Source organism: Mustela lutreola, chromosome 10, assembly GCF_030435805.1.
Source record: "Mustela lutreola isolate mMusLut2 chromosome 10, mMusLut2.pri, whole genome shotgun sequence".
Taxonomy (NCBI): Eukaryota; Metazoa; Chordata; class Mammalia; order Carnivora; family Mustelidae; genus Mustela; species Mustela lutreola.
The window spans coordinates 109767404-109783945 of record NC_081299.1 but is presented as its reverse complement, the minus strand read 5'-3'; the positions used below and the strand labels follow the sequence as shown (position 1 = coordinate 109783945).

The 16542-nt window shown below is 45.9% G+C and overlaps 2 protein-coding genes across 9 annotated transcripts; both read left to right on the top strand.

Moving 5' to 3' along the window:
• Nucleotides 1-238: 238 nt before the first annotated feature.
• On the top strand, nucleotides 239-6008 carry C10H1orf54 (chromosome 10 C1orf54 homolog). 7 transcript variants are annotated; one of them, XM_059136114.1, is made up of 7 exons: nucleotides 239-346; nucleotides 753-811; nucleotides 2039-2122; nucleotides 2552-2610; nucleotides 3012-3122; nucleotides 5146-5247; nucleotides 5930-6008. In XM_059136114.1, the coding sequence occupies exons 2-6, from the start codon at nucleotides 766-768 to the stop codon at nucleotides 5242-5244; spliced, it is 399 nt and encodes a 132-aa protein (XP_058992097.1). In that variant the 5' UTR covers nucleotides 239-346; nucleotides 753-765; the 3' UTR covers nucleotides 5245-5247; nucleotides 5930-6008. The 7 variants fall into 7 exon arrangements, with proteins under 7 accessions (XP_058992097.1, XP_058992096.1, XP_058992103.1 ...); XM_059136113.1 differs by having other exon boundaries at nucleotides 251-346; nucleotides 592-811; XM_059136115.1 differs by lacking the exon at nucleotides 239-346 and adding an exon at nucleotides 501-634.
• Nucleotides 6009-7553: 1545 nt separating this feature from the next.
• Nucleotides 7554-11558, top strand: CIART (circadian associated repressor of transcription). 2 transcript variants are annotated; one of them, XM_059136106.1, is made up of 6 exons: nucleotides 7554-7664; nucleotides 8253-8678; nucleotides 8830-8905; nucleotides 9134-9212; nucleotides 9325-9436; nucleotides 10900-11558. In XM_059136106.1, the coding sequence occupies exons 2-6, from the start codon at nucleotides 8313-8315 to the stop codon at nucleotides 11422-11424; spliced, it is 1158 nt and encodes a 385-aa protein (XP_058992089.1). In that variant the 5' UTR covers nucleotides 7554-7664; nucleotides 8253-8312; the 3' UTR covers nucleotides 11425-11558. The 2 variants fall into 2 exon arrangements, with proteins under 2 accessions (XP_058992089.1, XP_058992088.1); XM_059136105.1 differs by having other exon boundaries at nucleotides 7562-7722.
• Nucleotides 11559-16542: the final 4984 nt, after the last annotated feature.

Sequence of the window (16542 nt, the reverse complement as noted above, 5' to 3'; positions counted from 1 at the left end):
ATACCAAGTGACTGAAAGTGGGAGGACGAGGGCATCTATACGGGAAAAGAGGCTGTTTCCTCCCTTCTTCCATCCTATATCCAGGAAGCAGAGAAAGAAATGAAATGAGGTCAGTACTCACTAGAGAGGAAATAACTAGCTTTGGCTGAGAGATTTTTATCAGAAGTAATGTAGTAAGTGCTTTGAGTATCAGACAATGATGTTGATATTGCTCCTGTACTTCATAATGCAAGATAGGCAGAGGAGAGGGAATTTTTTTCAGTCCAGAAAAAATGCCCATCTCTTCCTCACAACATTTTGCCTGTGAAGAGAGACTGTGCATAAGCCTCAAGTCTGCTTGGTGATTGTAAGTCAGGGACACTGAGAAGGAGGGGGATCTTGTTGTGAGGACTGAGGAGGGAAGGAGAGGAGGGGAGACAGGAAGTTCCTAGGCCAGCTGAGGTTTTTTGTTTTGGTTTGGCTTTTTGCTTGTTTGTTAGCTTGTCTTGGTGGTGGTCACCTCGGGAGTCCTGAACGGATCTAATCTAGGGCTGGGGAATTCAGTGCACCCATTCACCTCAAAACCCACTTTGCCTCTCTTAATCTGGGCAGATCTGGCTGACCAGTCACAACTGAGGATCTAGTCCGTCAGCAAGTGGGTGGGGAATTCAACCCCCTGGGAGAAGAGTTGCTGCAGCGTTGGAGGAGGGCAGAAGGCGGGGTAAGTTTGGTGAGAAACTCTGTAATTTCCTTTTTTACTTTCACAACAATAGTGCAGAATCCAGAATGGATGTCCTCTTCGTAGCCATCCTTGCTGTGCAACTTATCCTAGGTAAGTTCACTTCTCTCCCTGAGCTCTTGGACTAGGTCTTCTATCATAAGTGGGGTGGAAGAAAAGAAAAATGAGGAGAGGGTGAGAGGCCCAATTTGATGGAGGGTGATAACACCCATCTGTGCCAGAGTCCAGTTGGGGGGGGGGGGGGGAGGGACCTGGAACATAGAGCCAGGAAAAGGGGAAGAAAGCAGAGTCCTGTCAAAGAAGAGACAAGCTTATGTGGATGGAGCCCCAGATACTTGAAGGTCCTGACAAGAGTGACCTTAGCTCTCCATCACCAGAGTTGAGTAAGATGGAAAGGGACTCCAGAGAGGGTGGAGGAGAGAGGTGGGCTCCTGGAAGATGGTGCAGTCTGAAACTGGTGAGAGAAGCCAGGGTATCTTCTTTCCCAGAGGGCTGGAGAAAAACCGTTATATTAGTAAGGAAACAGAAATGGGGGGGGGGCGGGTGGCCTTTAGGGTAGTGGAGAACTGGCTTCCCTCCGGGAGAGAGTCCCCAAAGTAGCTTGGCTCCTTCCCTCCTTTGTTTCCAGGCTGCCAGGTACTCTCATTGTTTCCTTTTCCTCCAGATTCCTGTGTCATTGCCTGGGGTTCAGGGAGAGCATTCAAGGAGCTTAGGGAAATGTGGAGGCCTGGAGTCCTTGATCTAATCATGCCAAAGCCACATATTTTTAGTCCTGGGAAGGAAGAAAAACTAATGCAGATGGGTCATTTAGTCCAGCTGACTCATTTAAAGAGAGCGGATGTTAAGTGGCTTCTTCAGAATCGTTCTGCTAGTTAGCGGTGAATCCTGAACTAAAACCCAAGTCCAAAAACCTAAGATTTGTGTTTGTGTTAATGTGTGAGACACACCAAGAAGAGAAGGAGGGCTCTCACAAATCCAATACGGTGTGTGGAATACTGGGGAGGCAATTTGGAGTTCTTCTTTCCTGGCACCTCTGCTTCCTACCTTTTTTAGCTTTAGCTCTCATTTTGGGTTTACAGAATGTGAAGGGATTTGTTTTCTCTCTAGGAGTTCCTAAGTTGAAAGGGCATGGAGTAACAGCCCTCATCATAGATATGGAGCCCCAAAGACTGAGAAGGGTTTAGAGGCAGTGAGATAGTAAAACCCTTGGAGGGGGGGGCAGAGAGAAAAGAAATTGATAGAGCTGAGGTCACCTTCTGGTATCCTTATCTTGCTAAGGAGTTCCAGATGCTGCCTGACTTCTGGTCCTTGTCCCCATAGGACAAGAATATGAGGATGAAGAAGGACTGGAAGAGGATGATTATTATCAGGTGGTCTATTATTACACAGTCACTCCCAATTATGGTGAGTATGTAGAAGGCTCTGAGCTATAGCAGGATGCACAGAGGTTTCGGGGAGATTTCGTTCTGAGACTTTGCCTTTCTCTTTGCAATGGGAACAACTAGATCAGAGAGAAATTAGGCTATGAGCAAAGTCCTTATCAAGCCTCATAATGTTATTTCTCAAGCTAGTGATTTTCAATTCTTTGGAAACCAGCTGAAACAATTTGAAGATTTTCAAATTTGTAAATTATTTTCAATACCAGTTTGAAAACATAAATGCAGATACATTCAAAAACATTCTTAACATTCAAGTTCATTAGAATTAGATTACACCAATAAATTTTGCAACTTGAGCAAGTTAAGGTATTCTGAGCAGTTTCTACCTCCTTCCATTTCTTGACCTACTGCTACCTTTTTCATTTGTCACTACTGATTTTTTTCTTCTCCCCAGATGACTTCAGTGCAAATTTCACTGTTGATTACTCCATGTTTGAATCTGAGGACAGACTGGTGAGCGACCTCTACATCTAAGATGGTCAGGATAGTTAACAGTTAAAAAAAGAACTGGGCAGTGTCGAAATATAAATGATTAGCAGGAATGCAAATGAGTTAGTGAAATGGAACTGGGAAAGAGGCCCAAAGCAGACATGTTAACCACAGTTGGGGAAGAGAATAAAACCAGAATTCAGTAGGTTTGTGAAGACATTGAGAGTGAGGGGCACGCCTTGACTCTGGGGAATTGGTGATGGGATAGGGTACATAATCTATGCAAACGTAAGGTAGGGAGGATCCCTGAGCTTAAGTTTTGGGGGGTGGGGGGTGCAGGAGAGAAGGAGTCTAAACAGAAAAACTCTGAGGATGTTGGATGGAAGCAATGATAACTCTGTGTTTCTTGATCCTACTGAGGGCAGAACAGGTTGGATAAGGAGGTAAGGGAAGCAGCAGAGACCACCATTAGCCATGAAACAGAAGGTGCACACACTCAGAAGCCGGAAACAGTGAAACCAATGACAAGGGAACCAGTAAGTGGGTTGGGGATGGCGGGGTGGGGCGGGGTGAGGGGGGCAGTGGTGGATCCCAGGGCTGGTGACAGAGAACAGAGGGAGGGCTGAAATAATAGGCTTCGGTGGAAGAAGGAACCAAATAACTAATATAGCAATGCAGGTGTCTAGCTCAGCTTGGCCATCACACCTCAATTCACACTTACAAAACATTTAGGACAAAATGAAGAGGTTCATATCCATGTTTAATTACATATATATCTGAGAGCATCTGACATAGGCAAGTGTTTTAGTCAGTGGAAGGACAGAAATCAGAATACACTGGCCTCAAAGACTCTTAGAAGGTGAGATATACTTTGAAGAATAGGTAAGCTTTTGAGTGGCAGTAAGTTATGAAAGTAGAAAAATAATTAGAAGGAAGAATGGCAGATGTAAGAGCTACATTGGTGAGGGGACAGAATATGGCATGTTTGGTGGATAGGTATGATTGAAGGAGAAGGTGTATGGGAAGGAACAGTGGGAAATTTTTTAAAAAATTAACCTTTACAAGTCTCCTAATACTTTCTTGGTAATTTCACATAGGGAAAGCAATAGGGCTGAATCACGAGAGAATTTGAAGTGTCAGTGGAGTGGAGAGAGATGCATGAGATTTACATCATTCTGGAAACAATCCATTAAAGACTTGGACTAGGGAAATAGCATTTTGAATGAAGAGGAGAAAAATAAATATTTTGAAGAAAATGCAATGAGCAATAAATGAGGAGAGAGTTGAAATAGCTTACAAGTTTCAAATATGGATGTCTGGGAAAATGGCTGACCAAAAGGGGAACTGTGAAAGGTTAGAATGGTTTAGGACTGAAGTTATAAATTAGGTATTTATATAAATTAGGTATTGGCCAAGCTGAATTTATGGTGACAACCCTATGAGGGTGTTCTAAAGGTAGCTGTCCTAAAGGTAGCTGACCTACATCAGAGCTACAGTTCTAAGGGGCAAAGTCAGAGTTACGAAAGTAGACAAGCTCAATAGAGCCAGTACACAGAAGACCAAAGGCCAATGACTATGCCTGTAGTTAGCAGGAGGAAGAGGAATCAACCAAGGAAATGGAGAAGAACTGATTGAAGGGGTAGGCAGAGAGCCAAGTCTGTATTATAGAATCTAGAGGATAAAGTTTAATATAATCAAGAAAAAGCAACGAAGAGGCCAAAGAAAAGGAGGTCATTGGTAGCTCTAAAGAAAGAAGTTTTAGAGTGGTTAAGCAAAAGTTAAGTTTTTGTGGAGTGAGAGAGGGAGTACCTTGTGAAGAAGGTAAAGAAGAATATAGACCAATTATTTGAGAAATCTGGTAGTGAAAAAAGAGAAGCAACAGCCAGAAAGGGCAAGAGGATCAAAGTGTAGCCTGAATATAGTTGAACACAGATGGAAGGAATCAGTAAGAATGGAAAGTTGGTGATTGATGACAAGGACGAGGAAATATTTTAAGGTATATAGTAGGCTCCATTTAGATTGTAAACTCTCTGAAGAAAGGAAGTCTTTTTTTTTTTTTTTAAGATTTTATTTATTTATTTGACAGACAGAGATCACAAGTAGGCAGAGAGGCAGGCAGAGAGAGAGGAGGAAGCAGGCTCCCTGCCGAGCAGAGAGCTGATGCGGGGCTTGATCCCAGAACCCTGGGATCATGACCTGAGCTGAAGGCAGAGGCTTTAACCCACTGAGCCACCCAGGTGCCCCAAGGAGCAAGGTCTTAATCACACTTAAATCCCCGCTGTAGCACCTGCGCAGTGACTAAGCATAGTGTCATGCACATAACAGATAAAAAAATACACATTGTTGAATGGAGCTGACCCTCCCTGGTATGCTCAGGAGGCTGAAAGGCACAGAGGAAAGGACTCCTCATAGTTAAGGGGAGGAGAGCTGGATCTTTCTCTAAGTTCAGAAGAAAGAAACACTGAGGTCGTATAAAGAGATGGCTATCCTTCCAGAGGGGGAGGAGGGATGATAGGAAGGATGACACTGGCCTACCGTGGGGGAATGTCTGTATTTTAGCAGAGTCCAGATCTGAACGATGCTGTATCCAGTCTGCAGAGTCCTGTTCCCCTCCTCCTGTCCTGGGCCCTCGTTCAGGGGGGGATGTATTTCATGTAGAAGGTGAGAGTGCAGCCACTGGCCTTGGGGGAGTCCATGAAGTAATTTTTTACAAATATCTCTGGCTAGTGTCTCCAGCCTGGTCAATCAATTCTCTGCTGCTTGAAGGTCAAGGGGTCCCCTTTAGACAAATCCTCTCTAATTTTAAAGAAGTTTAGGAGATGTTGAGGCAAAGACTTTTCAAATGAGAGTCATTACTTTTTTCTGAACTGGGAGAACTTCAGGACCTCCTACAGCAGAAGCAGGTGAAATAGAAGAAACCTCTCCAGATTTCCTTGAGGAATTAAAGCTTGTTCCAGCCAGGAGGTAGTTTAAGATATGGCAGAGGGCATAGTGGGAGGTGCCCTACAACCTGGCAGAGTCAAGAGGCAAAGTTCAGAGGCAGAAGGGGTGGTGGTTGGTTCCCTAAAAGTAGAGGAGAGATGGTGGAGGCAAGAAGGAGGGAAGAGAAGCCTGTGCTATAGGAAAGGGATTTAAAATTGGGATTCTAAATAACTATGGGTGAAGAGATTTACCAGAGGAAGGAATGAGGAGGGGAGGGGACATATCTTCCAGGAGATGAGGGAAATCTAGCCCAGAATATGAAATCTGGGGAGTTTTCATGGCGGGGGTGGGGGTGGGGGGGGCGAAGGGCTTCCTGAGCTTCCTGAGCCCCCTATTTTTCCCTTTTTCTTTGCTTTTTTAGGAGAAAGAAGGCTGCTACAACTCTTTTGATGGGGATTTGGGAAGAGGAAATTGGAAGATAAATAAATGAAATAACCTGGTTTCTGTCTACTCCTTCATAAGGGTCTGTTCTAATCTCACAATGCTAAAGAGAGCACCAGGATATGGGGATGGAAGGGTAGAATAGAAAGGGAGTTAGGTGGCAGTAGAATTAGAGGGAATAGTTAGGACTGTGAATAAACCTGAAATGTGAAGAATGGAGAAGAGCACCAACAGACAGTTAATTTCATCTAATTCTAATATTTTATTACACATGGTGTTGAGACAGTGTGTTTGGGAAGAGAGTTGAAGTTTTTGTAGAACACTTCTTTCTTTTTATAAAATAAGCACATTGTTAAACATATGTAAAATATTAAAAACTACTTAGAATAGATCTTAAAAATTCACACCCTCCTCCACTTACACCCCCAACCCCCAACAATGTGCCTTTTCCAGCGCTTAATTAGGGCAGGCAGGGACATACTTTAACTCTCTGTCCTCGAGACCCTAATCAGAACTGGTCTGCCCCCTTGCGGTCTCTTAGGTGCCACAACCTCAATCAACCCTCGGTCCCCGAGCCTCTCCTTCGCCGCGCTGTACTTTGAGTACTTGCAAGGGGCACTGAATAGTAAATTCCTGACTCTGTCATCTCCGGACTCGGCACCATCCCTCCTTCCAAGCCTTTCGAATCTTCCCCAGGGAACAAATAAAGGAAACGAAGGTGGACAAATGTCCACTAGGAAATCAGGGACCTACCCATACTTCGTTCCCTGCGCTAGAAGGCACAGAATTCAGGGCGCAGGGGCCGAGGGGCCCGGATAGAAAAGTCAGGAACAACCGAGTTCGGCTTTGACCTCTAGAGTCGTGGCTGGCTGGCATCTGAGCTGGTAACGTGCGTGGCGGGTTATGTAAGGAAAGGGCCAGAGGAGCCGCCCCAGTGGGAGTGCGCGAGAGGACGCGGTGTTCTCGGCAGCAGTCCACACCCTCCTCACCCAGCAGGGCAGGAGGCACCCAACTTGTAGGAGGAGGAGGCGGAGAGGATGAAGCAGAAACCCGAGAGTCACGAGGGCCGCGCGACCCAGAGGGGGAGAGGATACACAGTGGGATACATCCATCCTCTCACTACACGTTGCAGACTCCAGTCGCTGATGGCTTCCACGTGCTGCCCTCGTGAGATGAGGCGCTCAGAGGGGAGGGGAGCAGCCGGGGGGGGGGGCTGCTACCGAGGAGGAACCCCGAGTCTCATATCGCAACACGCGAGCCGCAGATCTCACAACCAGTCTGCATACTCCAACCGCACGTCTTCTGCCCACCATCATCCTATTTAACGCCACGGGCTCCGCCCTTTTCCACTCTTTTCCTGTCCTCCTCCTTTTCTCATCACCGGGTCCTGTTCTCAGGCCGCATGTAGGGGCGGGGCACGGAATTATTCCCTTTCAGCCAATCGTCATCTACCTGGATCTCTATTGGCCGAGCCCCTGTAGGCTGTAGCAAATTGAATGTGAACTTCGGTAACAAGAGTCACGTGCCACCGGCTAGACGGCCAATGAGGGTGCGAGGTCTGTGTACGCAGGGGTAAGGCACGTGCCCAGACGCACGTGTCGGGGAGGGGGAAGAGAAGGGGCGGGACCCGTGGGAGAGAGGCGGAGGTGGGCAGCAGAGACCCGCAGAGTTAGAGAAGGAGCAGGAGACAGCCTGGGCTGAGCGGACCGGCACGGGTGAGGAGGCTTGCAGGATAAGGAAGCGAACCGCGCGAGAGGATCAGACCCGGAGGGAGTAGGTTTGGGGACCGAAAGCAGATCTTGGTATTGGGAAGGATAGCATCACGTGGCAGACGCGACTGTAGAGGGTCCCGGCTCAGAGATCCCGATCAGAAAGATTGGGAAGAGGCGGGAGGGTCCTGTGGGGGTGGTCCCTACGGGGTCACTCGTCCCTACAGCTGTGTGGGTTACTGGGGATTTAGGGTTCTCCAATAGCCTTCACTGCAGGGTCAGGCTGGGAACAGACCTGGTGAACAACTGTCAGGGGATAGTGTCAAGTCGGTTTTTACTCTGAACAGAGGGGAGGGAAGAACAGTCTGTATCATACTGAGAAACTGTTCTGCGGAGGCCAGAGGGTTAGTCCAGGTTCTTAACTGAAGGGGGGGGCGGGCAGGAGGAGGAGATGATTTTTTCTATTGTCTCTGAGACATGTAATGCTGGGGAGGAGAGAAGAGGTATTACCGTCCCACACAGTACACCCCAGTCTCCCAATCCATTTCCTAATTTCCAGGTTATGGTTACAAACTCCCTCGCTTTGCTCTTCAGTTGCAGGTTCCGATTTTTGGGTACTCCGGCAGTTGCTCTCCAGCCCCTGCTTCTGAACCTATGGATTCTCCAGCTAGCGTTTCCTCCTGTTCTTCCTACTCTCTCTCTTCCTCTTTTTCCACCTCCCCAGTGAACAGTGACTTTGGCCTCCTCTCCGATAGTGAGGGGGAGGACAAGGAGACCCATGACCCCATGTCCGACCCTGTCGGGCAAAGGGGAGGTTCTCGGCCCAGCCCTGGTCCTATCCGCTGCAAGCAACGGCCCAAGGTTTCCAGCAACCAACATACAGTATCTCACTTGGAACAACGGGGCTTGGCCTCTCCTTTGGCAGGATCTGGGGTCAAAAGATCAAGAGATGGTGAATTACAGCCCAACATAAACATCCAGGGTTGTACCACAGAAGGAGACCTGCTTTTTGCTCAGAAGGTAAGAGAAAGCAGGAGAAAGGAGACAATACTAGAATGACTTAGCATCCAGATTGTTAGTAAGGACCCTATGAAGATAATGTTGGTTCCCAGATTTGGAGGTGGGGAGGAATTCTCAGTCCTCTCACAGCCTTTGTCCTGTTTTCCTACAGTGTAAAGAGCTTCAAGGATTCATTCGCCCTCTCACAGACCTACTGAATGGGCTGAAGACAGGTCGATTTGAGAGAGGTAATTATCTGATTAGTTGCGATTCTGGGCTAGGTTCATCTCTTTCTCTTTCTCTCAATGTTTTAAATGTGTATTTCTCTTAAACCTTCATAGGATACATTATTACCTTTCTGCATCTGTGATTTAATTTCTTTAGGTGCATTTATTCTAACCCTGTTCTGTCCTTCCTTTCCCTGACGAAATTCTTGAATCTCAACCCCTGATGCCTTTCTCTCTCCCTGACCCCAGGATTGAGCAGTTTCCAGCAGAGTGTGGCAATGGATAGAATCCAGCGTATTGTAGGTGTTTTGCAGAAGCCACAGATGGGGTAAGTTTCCCTGGTTCTTTCCTCGGTACTTCGTAAAAAAGGAGATATCTATAATCCTGTCTTGTTGCTTTTTCACAGTTAATGGCTTTTTAAAGAAATGTCTTTTTCACAGGGAACGTTACCTAGGAACCTTGCTACAGGTAGAAGGGATGTTAAAGACTTGGTTTCCTCATATAGCTGCCCAAAAGTCATCATTGGGTAATAGCAGGCATCAGCTGACCAAGGTGAGAACTTGTAAAACTGAGGGGGGTTGGGGAAATAAGGAAACAAAGTGTACCTGCAGAAATGGGTTCCTTCTTCTGTTTTCTCTTGAGTCTTTTCCTCTTTTACAACAGGTTTCCTTTCAGGGGAGGGAATGCCTCACCTTCCAACACTGTCTTGATTCCTGTATGGTTTTTGTTCTGTTTTGTTCTGATCACTACAAAGAACTTCATGAAGTTTAACCCTATCCTTCATGTTGCAGCTTATCTTCTTTCTGCATAGATACAGAAGGCTTTTCACCTGGTCAAATGAGTGATGCAGGAAGAGTTCTTAGCTTTTCTCTATAAATCCTTTCTTCTCTGTTGCCCTAAAACTCTTTCCTTCTCCCTCTTTTTACTCCTACCCAAGTATCCTTGTACCAAATCCTCTGGAAGGGTGGGCTTCAAGGACTGGTCATTATAAGTATATCACTGGGAGGGGAGGAGGGCTGTCATGTGTGCATAGAAGGACCTGTGTGGAAGTGACCACACAGGTGACCACACAGGTGGTCAAATAATAGGATATTTGTGCCTTCAAATAATAGGCTATTTATTATCTCCGCGAATGACAGGGAATAACTCACTTAAAAATAAGCAAGGGATCCTGGGTAGCTCAGTCATTAAGCATCTGCCTTCGGCTCAGGCCATGGTCCCAGGGTCCTGGGATCGAGCCAGGAACCCCGAGCCCCACACTGGGCTCCTGCCTCAGCGAGGAGCCTGCTTCTCCCTCTCCCACTCCCCCAGCTTGTGTTCCCTCTCCCACTGTGTCTCTGTCAAATAAATAAAATCTTTTAAAAAAATAAGCAGGAGGATGTTGCCCGCATATTAACTTACATTTAAGAAACTCAACAAAGGGAAATTAAAATTTAAAATACAGAAATTGGGCGCCTGGGTGGCTCAGTGGGTTAAGCCGCTGCCTTCAGCTCAGGTCATGATCTCAGGGTCCTGGGATCGAGTCCCGCATCGGGCTCTCTGCTCAGCAGGGAGCCTGCTTCCTCCTCTCTCTGCCTGCCTCTCTGCCTACTTGTGATCTCTCTCTGTCAAATAAATAAATAAAATCTTTAAAAATAAATAAAATAAAATACAGAAATTGGTGAATGATGATTCCAACTAAAAATAGACTTTTAAGAAAGAAGCTCCAAAACGAATTATTTTAAAAACAATGAGAACCTATGGGACTGTTTGTTTTATTTTGCCTGTCTGAATGTCCAGTGCCTGATATAGTGTGTGGTACATAACAAGCCTTCAAGTATTGGTTCAGTAAATGAAAGTATAATTAGGTTATTAAAACTTTTAATCATTGCCTGGCAGAAAATGAGCTGTTGCATAAAACGAGGTATGTTTCCATTGCAAAGAGTCCCCAGGGAAAGAAAAGTTTTAAGCAACCAAGTGGAATTAATCTGAAAGCTCTCTCACATATTTTTTTTCTTCTTGTCTCCCCTTTCTAGCATTTTTCGAGCCACCACAGTTCCTCAGCTGCTTCCTCTCCTGCACCTCCCATGGAAAAGACGGACCATACACAGCTAGGACATCTACTGTTGAAACCAAAGCAGCCTTGGCATCTCACTGAATGGCCAACTATGCACCTGACTTGGATCCACACCACTCCAATTTGCAACCCCCCCCTCAGTTCCCCAGGTACCCTTTCCTTTAGCCATGGTCCTTTAGGCACTGGAGCCAGCATTGGTGTCATCCTTTTTGTCCAGCATGGAGTGCAGCCCTTCACCCACTCTGCCCCAGCCTCTCCAGTTCCACCCACTACAGCGTCTCCTGTCATCCCTGGTGATCCTAAGAAACTCTCTGGAGATGGACCTTATTGCCACCACTTGCCAGTAACTCTGCCACCAGACTGGGGCTGTACCCAATCTGGTCCTAGTCTACCCACCATGGTCAGAGAGATGACTGTGGGACAGCTAGAACAGTGGAGAAGCCATCCTCCAGTTGCTCCTGATGTCCATTCTCTCAACCCCTAATCCAGGACTTGAGACTGTGGTTTCCGATTTGTGTAAATATATGTCTCTGTCATCTATTTTTTTTTTTTTTACTTTTAATGTGTGCATTTGTGTTGAGAGAAGTCCTTTTTGATTAAAGAAATTTTATACCTAAACAGTTTGTTGATTGAAGGAAGTTGCAACTTTCTGCTCTAAGTACCAGTATCGATCCTCTGAGCTGCAGAGAAGAAAGGGGGTGGGAATGTTTGTGACGGTGAGCTCCAGCAATATATATTTTTTAAAGATTTTATTTATTTATTTGACAGAGAGAGAGATCTCAAGTAGGCAAAGAGGAAGGCATAGAGAGAGGAGGAAGCAGGCTCCCCACTGAGCAGAGAGCCCGATGTGGGGCTCAATCCAAGGACCCTGGGATCATGACCTGAACAGAAGGCAGAAGCTTAAGCCACTGAGCCACCCAAGCGCCCATATATATATATATTTTTTAGATTTTATTTATTTATTTATTTATTTATTTATTTTGAGAGAAAGAGAACATGAGAAGGGATAAGGTCAGAGGGAGAAGCAGACTCCCCTCCAAGCAGGGAGCCCGATGCGGTTCTTTATCCCAGGACTCCAGGATCATGACCTGAGCTGAAGGCAGTTGCTCAACCAACTGAGCCACCCAGGCACCTGAGCTCCAGCAAGTTAGAAGTCTGGATGGGATTATAAAAATTCTGTGGACAAAAATGATGACAAAAGTCCTCTCTGTGGAGAGCAAATGAGACTACAGCTGGTTTCCTAGGGACCACTCCTGGGATGGTTACAGGGTTTGGAATTGGACTTGTGTTTTCATTTAGTCTCAGAGACTAGTACCTTTCCCTTTTGTAGTCTTCCAGCTGGCCCAGACTAGCAGATTCTCCTCTGGGATAGCTCCCTGTTTTGATGAGAGCTGTTGATGCTTGTGGATAAATGCATATGTCATCTTCTGTGGGCAGAGGAGGGACACAAGAACCAGAACACCCTGGGGCGTCTGGGTGGCTCAGTGGGTTAAAGCCTCTGCCTTTGGCTCAGGTCATGATCCCAGGGTCCTGGGATTGAGCCCTACATCGGGCTCTCTGCTCAGTGGGGAGCCTGCGTTCCACTCTCTCTGTCTCTGCCTGCCTCTCTGCCTACTTGTGATCTCTGTCTGTCAAATAAATAAATAAAAATCTAAAAAAAAAAAGAACCAGAACACCCACTGTCATTGTCTGTTTCAAAGAGGAAGTGGTGCCCTAGAACTGTCCGAATGGGGAGTCTCCTCAGACACTGGGCCACATCTTTTTTCAAAAAGCTGCAGGAGGGGCACCAGCGTGGCTCAATCTGTCAAGCTTAAGCATCCGACTCTAGATTTTGGCTCCCGTCATGATCTCAGGGTTGTGAAATCAAACCCCATGCTGGGTATAGAGCCTACTTGAGAGTCTCTCTCTCCCTCTCCCTCTGCCCTTCCCCCACTAAAATATATAAATCAATCTTAAAAAAAAAAAAAAAAAAAAAAAAAAAGGTTGCAACTAAATGTATGCAAGAGTAAAGAAAGCTACCGAGCGTTATCAGGAGGCAAACATGACAGTCTGTTAATTTATCTATATCTACCTTTCTCTGTATATCACACTGACTCATTTGTCCCAGTTTCCACCAAAACCATGTCTTCTCCCATCCTAAGCCTTGGCAGTGTATCAGACTACTTGGTCATTTTAGTTATTGTTTATTGGCTACTTAGCATGTTTCTCACAGCTAGTTATACATCTTTCCCCTATTTCTCAAGTCCCTGTTCTCAGGGAACAATTGTCTTTGGTTTCAGAGAACATGACCTCCTTTCTATTTCATTTCATTTCATATTTCATTTCATTCATTTTATATGGAACATGAGCAGAGAGAGGGCCAGAGGGAGAGGGAGAAGCAGACTCCCTGCTAAGCAAGGAGCCGCATGCAGGGCTCAATCCCAGGACCGCTGAGATCATGACCTGAGCCAAAAGCAGATGCTTAACCAATTGAGCCCCCAGGCTTGCCGCATGACCTCCTTTCTAAGGCAAACCTTTCCATTTGTGCTCTGCATTACCTTTCTCCTCTGGAACTTTTGCTGTATCATTTATTCCCTCTTTATCTTGTAACTTCACATTGTTCTTGAATTATTTATTTTTTTCTCCTACATATAATATTTATTCCTCCCACAAGTGAGACCAGGTCTCCCCTTCTGGAAAACATCTCTTGAGTCTGATTGTCCTCCTTCTCCTCTTTTCCTCAAGGATCCAGGGATCCTTGGGATCCTAGGATCCAGCCCTGTGTTGGGTTCCCGGCTCAGCCAGGAATCTTCTGCTTCCTCTGCCCCTTCCTCATTCTCCACCCCGCCCCCCAACCTGGCTCATGTTTGCTCTCTCTCTTTCTCTCTCAAATGAGTAAATAAGGGGCGCCTGGGTGGCTCAGTGGGTTAAGCCGCTGCCTTCGGCTCAGGTCATGATCTCAGAGTCCTGGGATCGAGTCCCGCATCGGGCTCTCTGCTCAGCGGAGAGCCTGCTTCCCTCTCTCTCTCTGCCTGCCTCTCCATCTACTTGTGATTTCTCTCTGTCAAATAAATAAATAAAATCTTTAAAATTTAAAAAAAAATGAGTAAATAAAATCTTTTTTAAAAATTAAAAAAGAAAAGATTTTATCTATCAAAGAGAGCATGCACACACAAGCAGCAGGGAGGGGCAGAGGGAGAAGCAGACTCCATACGAGCAGGGAGCCCAATGCAGGGGCTTGAACCCAGGATCCTGAGATCATGACCCAAACCTAAAGGCAGACAGTTAAAGCACTGAGCCACTCAGGAGCCTCCAGGATCAGGTATTCTAATGTAGCTTCCACTAAATCAATAGTCCAAGCACAAAGTCTATTTGCTTCAAGCTCTCTGTAGCATTTGACATTCTTGATGCTACCTACTGAAACTCTCCTCCCTTGGATCCCATGACAGCACACTATCTTAATCCTCCTCTTACCTACCTGGCAGCAACTTCCCTATTCCTTAATGGCCCCACTTCTGCCTGCTCTAGAGAGTGGGTATTCCCTTAGGTTCAGTCCTTGATCCTCTACTCTTCTCTGACTATATTCTTTCACTTAAAGATTTCATCTCTCATGGTTTTATTGCCTCAACTTTGAAGACTTCTGAATCCCCATTTCTAGTCCCACTCTCTCCCCTGGAAGACATACTGAAAGTCTACATCTCTGCTGAACAATTCTATTTATATGTTATTGACACCTAAATACTGTTGAAAATTTCAGCATTTTAGAGCCAAGAGTTATCATTCACTCCCCTAATTTTTTATTTTTATTTTTTAAAGATTTTATTTATTTGACAGAGAGAGACATAGCGAGAGAAGGAACACAGCAGAGAGAGAGAAGAGGGAGAAGCAGCTCCCTGAGCAGGGAGTGCTCCCCACTGAGCAGGGAGCCCAATGTGGGGCTTGATCCCAGGACCCTGGGATCATGACCGGAGACAAAGGCAGATGCTGACACTTAACGACTGAGCCATCCAGGCACACCATCACCTCCCTAATTTTTTAGATGAGGAAATTTTGGTGGCTTGTGCAAGACAACACAACATGGGTATAGAACTCTGGGTTTCCAGTCTGGTGCTTTTTCCAGAAGTCACCGATCAAAATATTATCTTTCCTTTAAAGATGTCCTGTTCTTCCTTTTTATACGCTTTTTCTTCTGTTAACACTATCTATGCTACCATCGTTTTTTCTAGATAACAACTTCAAACTTCGTGCCATTCAGTCACCAAATCCTATATATATATTTTTTTTTCTTAAGATTTTATTTGTCAGAGGAGAGCATAAGCAGAGGGAGAAGCAGGCTTCCTGCTGAGCAAGGAATCTGATGCGGGGACTCAATCCCAGGACCCTGGCATCTGGACCGACCTGAAGGCAGAGGTTCAACCTACTGAGCCACCCAGGGGTCCCACCAAATCCTTTTTGTTCCGTATTTGGGATGTCTCTTTTTTTTTTTTTTTAAGAGTTTTTTTTTTTTTAGATTTTTATTTATTTATTGGACAGAGAGATCACAAGTAGGCAGAGAGGCAGGCAGAGTGAGAGGAGGAAGCAGGCTCCCCGCTGAGCAGAGAGCCCGATGTGGGGCTTGATCCCAGCACCCTGGGATCATGACCCAAGCCGAAGGCAAAGGCTTAACCCACTGAGCCACCCAGATGCCCCTGGAATGTCTCTTAAAATCCATTTCTTCCTACCCATTTCATTGCCACATCTTTGGCCTAAACTTTAATTATAACATTAGTCTTTCTTACTTTTAATCCCTTCTCACTGATACCAGAGTACTTTTCCTAGAACAGTGTTTTGCATGTCATTTCCTTTTTTTTTTTTTTTAAGATATAATTTATTTGACAGAGATCACAAGTAGGCAGAGAGGCAAGCAGAGAGAGAGAGAGGGAGGCAGTCTCCCCGTTGAGCAGAGAGCCCCATGCGGGGCTCGATCCCAGGACCCCAGGATCATGACCTGAGCCAAAGGCAGAGGCTTTAACCCACTGAGCCACCCAGGTGCCCCTTCCTTTTTCTTTTTTAAATAAAGATTTTTAAAAATTTATTTTTATTTATTTGACAGACAGAGATCACAAGTAGGCAGAGAGGCAGGCAGAGAGAGAGGAGGGGAAGCAGGCTCCCTGACAAGCAGAGAGCCCGATGCAGGGCTCTATCCCAGGACGCTGGGATCATGACCTGAGCTGAAGGCAGAGGCTTTAACTCACTGAGCCACCCAGGCGCCCCTTAAATAAAGATTTTATTTATTTATTTGACAGAGATCACAAATAGGCAAAGAGGCAGACAGAGAGAGGGGGAAGCAGTCTCCTTGCTGAGGGAGCCTGATGTGGGCCTCGATCCCAGGACCCTGAGATCATGACCCCAGCTGAAGGCAGAGGCTTAACCCACTGAGCCACCCAGGTGCCCCCGTATGTTATTTCCTATTCAAATTGTTCAACAGCTCCTCAGTGCTTTGAGAAGTTCAAAGCCTTTAGTCAAAGTCTTTGTTTCTCCTTCTGTTCCCCTACTTGATACCTCTGTTCACTTTATTCACCCTTGATGAACAGTTAAGACTTTTTAACTCTAAACCTTTGTTCATGCTCATCACCTTGCCCAG